We start from the raw sequence: 11,958 nt of genomic DNA on the forward strand, positions 1-11,958 counted from the left end.
AGAGAGAGAGAGAGAGAGAGAGAGAGAGAGAGAGAGAGAGAGAGAGATGTTGTAAAGGAAGCTTATTGAGGAAGACTCCCAGGAACAACTGTGAGGAACCAGGAATTTGAGATTCAGATCTACCATCTTCTTTATTTTTGAGGGGTATGTAATTTCTTTAAATTCTCATGTTTTAGTAATTCCTTGACAATCCCATACATAAACACAAAAGGTATCTTGATCATGTACACCCCTAACACCCCTCCTACTCCCCCAGTTCCCCAACACTACCTCTCCCACCTTCAGGTCCTCTTGATTTTTTTTTTCTTTTTTATAATTCTGACCCCAGTCATGAACTATATGAACATGGGCAAATACTCCCATTGAACCACCCACCCCTTGAGCTACCAACAGCAAAATAGCTCATCAGTTTGAAGTAGAACCTCAAGAGCCCTTGCTTCATCCATGCTGGAATTGTCTTGATCATGTGCAAGCAACCACAGCTGCTATGAGTTCTTAAGTGTAGTGGTCATGTAATGACCATACCATATACAAAAGACAGCATTTCAGAGCCTGTATCTTCATCTTCTGGCTTACTCTTCCAGCTCCCTCTCACACTGCCCCAGAGCCGTGGGGAGTTGATGCAGCGACTTAGGACTGGCACCCACAGCTTCCCATTCTCAGCAGCCTAACTCATACTGAGGCTTTTACAGTGGTACAGCTGGATTCTTTTTCTCTTTTACTTCACATATATTTTTCTTTACAAATTTTTAATACAACCTCTATTTTTTTTACTAATCACCTTAGACATTTTAGCTTCCTTATTCAGTAGTCCAGAAAAAGTAGAAATACATGCATGCATGCATGCATCCCTAGAAAATACAGGTTTTGAGTTTTTTTTAATGTTAAGTCTATGTGTGGTTGTTTCTGGAATTTTTGCACCAATCTTTTCCATTATTTAGGACATTTTTTTTCCTTTTTCTGAACAACTACACAAATCTGACCCTTCTCCCTTAACAAACTTAAGTCACTTCTTTTTATATATCCACCCCATTACTGACTTTCTGAAAAATATTCTGTGTAATTTTTTTCCAATTCACTAATTCTCTCTTAGCTATATCTACTCTGCTGTCAACCACAAATGCTGAGTCTCAATGATTTTACCTTATATTTAAAAAGATTCTTTTGTTTTAAAAACTATTTACCTTGTTACATATATAAGCTTTTGGGGGGTTACCTATTGTTTGAAAATACTACTCAATTCAATGGATTTTAGTATATTCAAAGAACTGGATAACATCATCAGATCTAATTCCAGAACTATTTCATCATACCTAATGAAACCCTGTAGCACTAAACAGTCACTCCCCGTTGCCTTCTTCCCCAGGCTCCAAGCAAACACTAACCTAAAGTCTGCATTCTGCTTCTGCCTCAAGTACTGGGATTAAAAGGGTGCACAACCACTCAGGTCCTGTCTTAAAAACACCAAACACAACTACTTTATATCCTAATGCCAGACTGAGAAGGTTCCAAGCGTAACTTAAAGGCAGCATCTCCTCTTTAGTACTTACCTTAAAAGAGCTTATATCAGCTAAGTTGTCAGTAGGCCTCTATAAACCAAGTCAGCCTTGGTCCAACAGGTGTGTCAGTGGGCACAGGTACTTGCTGCCATGCCTGGTGACCTGCACTTGAGTCCCAGAACCCACAATAGAGAAGAGAATCACCTCCCACAAACTGTCCTGATTTCAACGTGAATGCTATGTCCCCAGCTTAAAAATGTAGGGGAAGAGGCATTGTATTTGTTTTTCCAGTCCAGTCTTAACCACAGACTACAAAAGAAATCCATTCCAGTATTTATTTAAAGGGGGATGGGTACAGAGGGAAAAGCCAAACAAACAAACAAACAAACGAACACCTCAAACTTGGGGCATAAGTCCTTTTTTAAATTAAAATTTGTATTAGTTTTTAAACTCAAAAGCGTGTGTGTGTGTGTGTGTGTGTGTGTGTGTGTGTGTACAACTTTGTGAATCAGTTCTCTCCTTCCACCTTGACATCAGACCTGAAACTGAACTCAAATCTTCAGGCCTTGTTCCATAAGCAAGTTTCCCATCTCACTGGGCCTTGAATTCCCTCTCAAATGTTCCTTTGTCACTCGTTTCAATCTGCATGTTTTCATCCTTGGCCTGTACAACAGGAGTAAAGTCAGTGTGTGACAATTGCAAAATTACAAAGGACGAGGAAAAGAGATGTCCCCTGAGCTCTTCATGGCTTGCACAACGTCACGAGCACCGAGCAGCTTTCAGGAGTGTCCCTTTCCCTTCTCACAGCACAGGATACCATGTGGTACTCACCCTTGATACGCAATCTCTCACACTCAGAGAATCATGTGGATACTTCAAGCCCTCACAGCATCCTCAATTCTGTACTCCCAAGGAATACATCCTAAGTGGTCCCCTGACTTAAATCATTCAAAACCCTTTCGCTACATGTCTTACCTTTAGGCCCACTCTCTTCTTGTAATCCTCCTTAGTGTGTTTAACACCCAAGACTATGTGCCTTATTCCCAAACATTTTGAAGCACGAATGAGCTCTTTTCCAGCTTCTGGGTATTAAATGCTCATCAGGCAACAATTGTACTTGTATGACCCTACAATGCACTACATGCATGTTCAAAATCACAGGATGTATAATACTAAGAGTAAACCATAAAAGAACTCATGGGCCTTAACCAGTAACAGCATGTAGGCTCACAGATAGTAGTATGCTTCACTCTGGCGTGTGGCAATGAGGCGGAGGTGTGAGGTGGAAGTGAATCAACAACTGTACTTTCAGCTCATTTTTTTCTCTATACCCAATATTTCTAAAAAATAAAATGCATTGAAATTTTACTAGTAAAGTCTCATTATAAACTTAACCCACACCTTCACATTTATCAATACTTGTTTTCTCCATTTTCCTGTTGAAACTGATGTAATTGTAGAGCCGCACTACCCTGTCTGCTAATGCCTACAACCAAGAGCTAACCTTCACATCTCCCTGATGTGTCAGGGCTATGATCTCTATGTAGACTACCAAGGAATGCTGAAGCCAGATCAGAAGAATTTCAGAATCATGCACACGTGTTGAGGCAATGGCCTTCAATTTGCATTAAATCCAAAATGAGCAGCCTAGCTTTTAAGTCTCCTATATTACCCATTAAAGGCATCTCTGAAATAGATAGAATCCAGTATTCAACTAAAAATATTCCTAATTTCTATTGTCCTCAAAATCCATGATATAAGCACACAGCTCCTTTTATGTCTTCCAACATACCAGTCTTGACTACCTTTTAGTTCAGCACAGAATGAACAGGATGCTACAGAAGGAAAACCATGGCTTGACATTTCTTAAATTTATTGAATAATTCTTGGCTGGGAGAGGAAAGATCACAGGCTTGAACAAGAGTAAAGACAAAAGAACAATTAACTGCAAATTATTACAAAAGTAAGTTCTGAAACATTTTTTGAGCCACTGCTAAATAAAACTTTAGTGCATCTTGAAATTCCAAGTTTGGTAAATGAACATTAAATTATTCAAGAGCAAAAAGAGGAGTTACTATTACATAGTATAAGACCTTAGTGCACTAAATGAGCAAACTCAAATAAATGGCCACAATTATTCAAAGTTACTTCTACTAAATATTCATTAAGTGAACAAGAATGCAGATTGCTTGAAACACGGCACAAGTAACTGAAGGCAGCAAATCCAGCAACATATAAACCTGGCATTAAATAGTATCCAAACCATACAACAGATTGCAATAGGAACCTGCAGAACTGCAGTTCTAACTCTATGAAAGGAATGTACAGATGGTCAAAATAAATAAATAGAGGCAGGAGTGACCAGCACCGCGCCTGTGTGTGCAGAGCAGGCGCACAGTAAACAAGGGGTGCCTACAGGGCTTGTGCTGAAGAGCCAAGCGCACTTGACTTGAGTACGCCCCTTCCAATTCCAGCAGGCGCTCCCACAGTTCTCGTGTGCTGCTGACAGGCAGACACGATTTTAAATGGAGAGCATTTTCCCCACCCGTGTGTGGACCCAACATATTTAAACTCTGTGTAAAGATTTCTTTGAAAAATTACAAAATAATACACTGACTAGAAGCTGCTGCAAGTAGCTGTGGAGGAACACTGCTAGTGGACAGCGGGGACCACGAGTTTCTGGGCAAGGACAGAGAGCATGCACCACCACCATCAGAGCTGCCAGCGTCACAGGGGCCAACCCTTTACTTTCCACACAGTGCACTCAGTATATAGCTTCCTACCAGCAATATAAACCCTTTGCTAAGCAGAACTATAGTAGTATGAACTGAATTAATTCACATTAAATATCTTTAGGGGTAAATGAAGCATTTCTGAAAGTACAAAGGTATTACATGTGGTCACTGAAGGCTGTTATAATGTTAGATTTACACTGTAAGGAGCCAGCTCATCTCTACTGCCATTTCTTCTGCGGGTTTTGTTTTGTTTGTTGGCTTTTCTGGTAGAGGTCTCTCTATGGATCACAGAATGCCTTTAAAACTGGTGAATCAAGAATCAGCTCATTGCACATCACAACTTTTTAACAATTTTAAGTAAAATGTATTTCATTAAGAGCAAAACGCACATGACAGTATACAAGTTCCAATATAAGTATGTCAAGAAATCTGTGATAAGATGGAGCATCTCAACAGAGACAAAGTGCTTTAAAGCAGCCTCCTTTCCCATGAGACAGGCCCACAGGACTGCTCTGCACGCAAATGCTTTAAGGAAACTCAACCTACACTTCTGCGCACCCTGCTCATACTTCTGTTTTTCGTGTCCCTGCACAGAACCGATGCAATGTGCACTCTGTCTCTGCTGTACTGGATGAGAAACACTGAGTGAGCACTGCTTGGCTCCACCAGAATACACAGGAACCAGGAACAGAGTTAAAGCTTGCCTCAAATAACTACACCAGCAACTGAGAGACACCTGGGCACTTTCAACTTTAGAAAACCAACATTGGCATTTGCACCTCAGAGAAAGTTAGAAATCAGTTTTACTGTTAATCTAAGCAATACATATCATGCAAATTACATATGTGCAGTGTGCTGGTTCCTCGTACAAGCACAGGAGAGTGCACATGGGTATTATTCCCTGCATTTCCCCACTCTGGAAAATACTTGAAGAAACTTTTAAAAATGTATGTTTAAGGCAGGCCCCGTGTCTCTATGTTCAACTGAGAAAAACTACAGTTTATAATGTAGTTTCAAAATACTTCAATTGTTTCTGGAGTCAAAGCAAATCTGACATCTCTTTAAAAATAACTTCTCCACCATAATTACTAATTCAAATTAACATAAGTCCCCTGATAGGTGCTGTGTCTTCTACCCACTGTCACTTCTAAAAACGTCAGAGCTTGAGGAAAAAAAGGAAAATGTAATGAAGAAAAATCACCAGCCCCACACAATATGACCTGCCTTAGATTCCAGAATCGGTTAGGGAAGACCCTCCCATCCTCACACCTCTCAGACACAGAGAACCAGCCTGGGCACCTCACTCAGAGCAACCTGCAGTCTCCAAAAACACAGTAGGGAATGTAGAGACCAAAAAAGATCATGAAAGGAAACTTCATGAAATAGTCCAGATACATTTTACTGGGAAAGAGGTACTTCTGTGCTGAAATGGCAGTTCTCAAGCTGTGGGTTGCAACCTCTTTTGGGGCTACATGACCCCCATCAGACCATCAGAAAACACCAATATTTACAAGTAATAGTAGCAAAATTACAGTTATGAAATATCAACAAAATAATGTTATGGTTGGGGGTCACCACAACATGAGGAACTGTACTCAAGGGTTGCAGGTAGGAAGGTTAAGAACCACTTAGCTAAAAGAAATTACTCTTGGTGAAGGAGGAAGGTTTTTGTTTCCTTCTTCAAAAATCCAACACAGAAAATTATTACTAGGTTCCTTTGAGTACATTTCTACATTAATTTTTAAAATTTCAATTTATTTTACAACCTGAATTTTCATTTGTGGAATAAATCAAAAAGACAAAATTCTTACTGCACAATATTTAGATGTTTTATTTAATGTTAATAGTGGTTTTCTAACTAGGAAAACACTAAAGTAAAAGAATAAACTAGTGGGAAGGTTAAAGTTTATCGTGTATGCGTGTGTGTGTGTGTGTGTGTGTGTGTGTGTACGCGCACGCACACACACACACACACACACACACACACACACATTCTCTTTCTCTCAAAACCTTCCTCTCCATCCCCGGCTCCTTCTCATTTCAGAACAATTGGCAGTATTAGCAAATAACATCACTTGATGGAAGGCAAGGGGAACTCATTTATGATGTTCACAGAAACCTAAATTACTAATGAGTCTGCTAAGAAATTAAAGGTCTGGGAAATCTATAAGTACCAATAGCTGAACTAGGGAAATAAAACTAGTTTTAAAGAATAGTACATAAAAGAATACAAACTTATCAGAAATAAATAACAAAATATCAGCCTCAGTTTTCTTCCTTGATGTCAGATGACTTATCATTAGACGCCACTGGGTTTCAAAGGAACCAAGTGATCATTTGGGCCAGGCCGGTCACCTCAGCCCTGTTTGCAGCAACAGCAGCAGCAGCAGCAGCAGCAGCACTATGTGGATCCAAACAGATGCTGTCAGACCATGCCCCAGCCTCAGGCAGGGTGAGATCATCCTTCACAGAATATTATCTCAGGGTCATAACACATACACATGTACAGAAGATTAAGTAAAGAGAATATCTTGACAAAGATTACAAAAGTATGAACTATATACAGTGTAATGACAGAAAGCATTTTAAAAGCTTTTACTTTCCTCTCAATTCAATTAAAATGTTAATATTCTGCATTTGAATTTTATCCTACATGTAAATCATCAGTTTCTTTACTTTCTAAAACAAGCAATAAAATATACTGGTCTGGAGTCTGTTCTAGGCATTCTCTAAAAGCCAATCAAACAGCGACTTGCATCTTTCCTCCCTTGAGGTTTTTTCCACCACTTCGTAGTATTTAAGCACAGCCTGCAGGACATCTCCCACTTTCCATCCTTTCTCTTGTAACTGCTTTGAAAGCTAAGAAAGAAGGATTAACAGAAACATTAACACACATTAACAGAAGATCATTTGAGGCAACAACGTTTTTGTTTTTATCTTTAGACAAAACTGGAAATCCTGCTGTTTACCATGAATTATTCTTTCCCAGTTATGAGATCTCCCCTCAACCACCAGCCCTTTGCCCAAATTAAACATTTTCCTTTCTTAACCTTTAGAAACACATCTCCACAGAATGACAGTTCAGGATTGTGAGAAACAGAACCCAAACCTTGGCAGTGGACAGTCTGCATGGGAACGAAGAGTAACTGTCTACAGGAAAATTCTTTACCTAACTAACATCTGCCACACCCTCAATTAGAAACATAAAATAATAATGACAATGTCAAGGTTAATAAAAGGATGTGGATTTTCCTTTCCACAGCATATAATGTGGTTTATATTCTGGAAAACACTCCACCTCAAAAGAAGCATGGCTTTCTAAGTTAAGAAATGTAATGTTTCAACAAAAAAAGCAAGCAAAAGAGTAAACAGGGTTTAAGCAAACTCTACCACTATTCGCTTTGTTTACTCAACTATGTAAGAATTCTTAAGTTTTAAAAGGCCTGTAAAATAAATTTTGAAAAACTATTTTACTGGAAGTGTTCTTTTCTTTAAACAGCTTTGAGATATAATTCATATGCCATGGGTTTTAGCATCACTGCACTGAAGACAAGTATCACACAGTCAATACTGGATGCTCTTTCCTCACACCAGGGTCTCAGAGGCCCCTCTCCATCCTCTGTAGCACCTTCCAGTATGGCCCTCATCCACTTGGGGCCTCATAGCTTTGCCTATTTGGGGATATTTCATAGAAATGGAACTGTACGCTCTGTGTGTGGTCTTGGGCTGAGAATAGGTATCTTGTAGTAAGCAGGGCTCAGTGCCTTACTACTTCTGCTAACCAACAAAGCTCCTTCTCCGTTCATTAGCTAATAAGACAGATGGCGTCTTCTCACTGTTTTTTTCTGGTTTGTTCAAGACAGGGTCTTATTTGTTTAATTTAGACCATGGTGGCCTCAAACATACAGTAATTCTCCTGCCTCTACTTCTGGTGTGCTGGAATTACAGACCTATACCACCAAGCCTAACACTTATCTAATATAAGTAATGTTGCCATAGACATGTGTGAGGAGGTGTCTGTGTCCCCCGAGTGCACACCAAGCAGTGAAATGCTGGGTAACATGGTAATGTGTCCTTGGCATTTTGGGGAACTGTCGATGTTCTCCACCACAGCTTCACTTTAGATTCTCACTAAGAACTTTATGAAGAACGCAGTATCCCGTGTCCTCCCACACTTGCTGCCACCACCTTGACAGTCCCCGCTGGTGGTGAAGTATGTAGTGGTTTTGATTGCATCTTCCTAATGGCTAGTAAAGTTGAACACCCTTTCATGTTTTTATTTTCCAAAGATATGTAATAATAACTCTAAGTTCATGTTAAAATTGTATTATGTGCCTTTTTATTTTTAAAATGAAGTTCTTTGTATGTGCTTAGGCTAAGAACTTTATAAATACAAAATTATAAACATTTCCTCTCATATGTGAACTGTCTTCTCGCTTTGTTGGCAAAGTCTTTCAATACAAGTTATTAATCTAGTTTCTCTTTTGTTACCTCATATGTTTATATCTTTTTTTTGAAATACAATTGTATGCCATCTTCTAGTTATCCTCAAGGTAATACTGTTTGTTCTATTTAATAATGAAAATGTTGAATTTTAATGTATGATCCAGAAAAACAGAAGGTATTTCTATTATTCTTATTACAACCAAACATAAGCTGTACTTGTCTCAACTGTTTCAAATATCCCCATATCCTTGTGAGTCCTAGCGAGACACAGTCTCTGAGAGCCAAGAGTTAAAATGAGCCATAAATATCATAAGACCTTGCCACCCACAACTGAGCATTGTAAATGACCCAATCAGGCAAAGATCCCTGGGCTAGGTTACACGATAGACAGCAAGGCCTCCTCCTCTAACCACCACCTGTCAACCCCATGTAGCCGACTGAGGTCTATCTTAAGCCTAAGTTCTAACAATTTCCCTAGTCACATTTCCACTTGATAATTCATTTGAGTATTTCTCCTCCTTCAAACAGAAGTCTCAAGCTAATAAACTTGAGATAATACTTAAATACTTCAGAGTATTCACATCCTTCACAGACATATTCCAACAATACTATTGTAAATTTTGAACTAGAAAATAGAGTATCTTGGGTTATCCTTTCCTGTCCTTTTTTGATTAATCTATATTGTTTAGTCACTGGACTGTTTTATACTATGGTAAGGTTATAATTTTTCATATGGAAAACTGAGAAAGAATACTCATAAAACTAAAAACTGAAAATACCTACTAATAGTATGCTTGGTACATACTAAAAAAAAGTATCTAATCTTATATTGATATTTTATTGTATCAGCCTTCTATTCACATAAAGATGAGAAAGACCTAATTAATTAGATACAATTATGAATCAGAGAAATAGAATAGCTGTATCTTTTCTTAAGAATTCATGAGCTTCTTATTACTGGCATCTAACTTCTAGGGTAAGGATGTTAGATCAAGTATTTGTTCTTTACAGTATTATAATTAATCCTCATAAACCTGCAAGGTAAGTTCTCTATAACTCTTAATCCCATATGCAACTAAGGAAACTGAGACATTCACTAACTCATCTGCCCAAGGTTATACCTACTGGAAAGTGGCAAGTCTAAACCCAACTGTAAGACTCCTACATATTACTATTCTACAATCAACAAGTATTTTGCTAAACCAGCAAAGTCGTTAAGATTATTTAGTGGTGTCTTCCACACCACTACTCTAGAAGGGGGTACTTACTAATATAAACTCCTTCTTTGCAGAGTCCTGAAAATAAAGTTCTGCAACTTCAGCCTCAGAGGCAATGAGCCACTGAAGAATAATCCTTAGTTGTGGGTCTACAGCTCCAGGCTCCATGTCAATGTTCATAATTAGCAGAGTCTTTCCATTTTGCTGCAAATCTAGGAGTAAATTTAAACAATAGGAAGTAAAATTTATCCAATCAACTTTCAAAACGCTAGTTTTGATTTAAGAATCCAGTGAATGCTTTCCTTAACTGTACCATAATGTCAAATAAAGCATTTCTTAAGGACAAAATAATGCTAAAACAAAGGAATATTTTTGATCATTTACTGATGGCACAAATGTAAAATACTATTTGGAGTGAATTTAAGTATAAGACAAAGAGGAACTGTTCTCAATTTGTACTTTCTTGTTAATGAGAATGATGTTTTCAATACAAAGGAGACATTCTAGCTGGATGATGGATGGAATCTATGTCCTGTGAACTAGTGTCATGTTTAATATTCCCACTCTGAGATAACTGAGTACAAGAGGTATCTAGGGCATACTGCCAGTCCTTAAGCCAGTATGTACTGATAATGGAAATGTTGGTGAATTTCTTTGTGGTCAATGGACGTTTTTCTGTTATAGTATATAAGGCACTTTAGACCACTACTAATCATTTTTAGAATTTGTGTTAGCCTTCTATTCTTAGTGTAAAAATTTTGATCCATGTTATACTCAGGAATTTATCTTTTTTTGCCCTTTGTGCCAGTATTAAAAGTAAGTACATGTTTTCTTTCCTATGCAGAGTCTACATTTAAAATTATATGTGTATATGTACTTACATACATGCATGTTTGTGTGAGCCGTGAAAGAGAAGAAGACCCCTGAGAGGAAGAGTAAGGTGACATGAGGAGAGGGAGGACTGTCTGGCAGGGAGGAAGGACTGACTGTCTGGTAGGGAGAAGCAGCAGCCAAAGGAAAGCATGAGGAATGGGGCCAATGGGAGATTGCAATGAAGAAGATCAAAGTGTAATGATGTATATTCAGAAATCAACACATGGAATCACCCATCACTTTGTATGTTAAACATAAAAAATTAACGTAGTAAATGGTCTGTATATGTTTATTTGTTTTAAAGGAGGTCTTAAATACTATGGAACAAGACACTGTATGTGAGGCCCTTAGTAAACCCTGCAGTGTTCCTGGGGTTGGAAGCTAGGTTAGTTAATGCTTTTCTACATTGCTAGGGTTTCCTTGGTTAGGGTCTGCTGGTTACCTGGCCTGATGGGAAACTTCAACAGAGGTCAAGGCTGATGCCACCTAACTAATAAATAAATTAATAAACAGGAAAGAAGGTTTAAAAAGCAGATATTACTTATTGTAGAAATCCCTAATTTTGAGGCTTTCTGTCAATCTACACCAATCTATCTTCTAATGGAACAAATTTCTAAAGTTCACTACGACTTCATACATGAGAGATGCCCATCATCTCAGGAGCTGAGGAGTGATGCACTTGAATATAATTAACCTCCTGGTTCCTACATAGTAATAGGCCTACTACTAATTTTTTTTTTAATGAATTATTTTATTTATATTAAGTTGTACCCCTTCTCTTAATCATTCCACAGCCAAGTTAGTTAAGTAGCAACTAGGTTATTAAAGACTCATAACTTACATACATACATACATACATACATACATACAGATAGATAGTTTTTGGAATAATTATATTCATGAGTGTTATTAGAAATATATGACTTTTAAAGATCAACACATTAATGAACAAAAATAAAGCAAACACTACCTAGATTATCACGAACTCTAAAATTTATAGTAAGGGCTGGAGAGATAACTTACTAGTTAAGAACACTGGCTGCTCTTGCAGGAGCCAAATTTGATACCCAGCATCCACATGCAAGCTTTTTTTTTTTTTTTTTTTTTTTTTTTAAGCACAACCATTTCTTTATTATCTTTTAAACACACACACAAACATCAAATTTGGGAACTACTAATTTACACATA

General features: G+C 38.0%; 1 protein-coding gene across 5 annotated transcripts in view; it reads right to left on the reverse strand.

The window, feature by feature from the left end:
- Positions 1-5,786: 5,786 nt before the first annotated feature.
- Positions 5,787-11,958, reverse strand: part of Akap11 (A-kinase anchoring protein 11) — a 44,285-nt gene continuing 38,113 nt past the window's right edge. For all 5 annotated transcript variants that reach the window (XM_029541358.1, XM_029541360.1, XM_029541361.1 and 2 more), the window contains 2 exons: positions 9,949-10,109; positions 5,787-7,093 (listed from right to left, as the gene is read on the reverse strand). In XM_029541358.1, coding sequence (XP_029397218.1) covers positions 6,953-7,093; positions 9,949-10,109 — 302 coding nt within the window. In that variant the 3' untranslated portion in view covers positions 5,787-6,952. The remainder of the gene's footprint in view (positions 7,094-9,948; positions 10,110-11,958) is intronic.

The sequence above is a fragment of the Mus pahari genome, chromosome 8 (genome assembly GCF_900095145.1).
Source record: "Mus pahari chromosome 8, PAHARI_EIJ_v1.1, whole genome shotgun sequence".
NCBI lineage: Eukaryota > Metazoa > Chordata > Mammalia > Rodentia > Muridae > Mus > Mus pahari.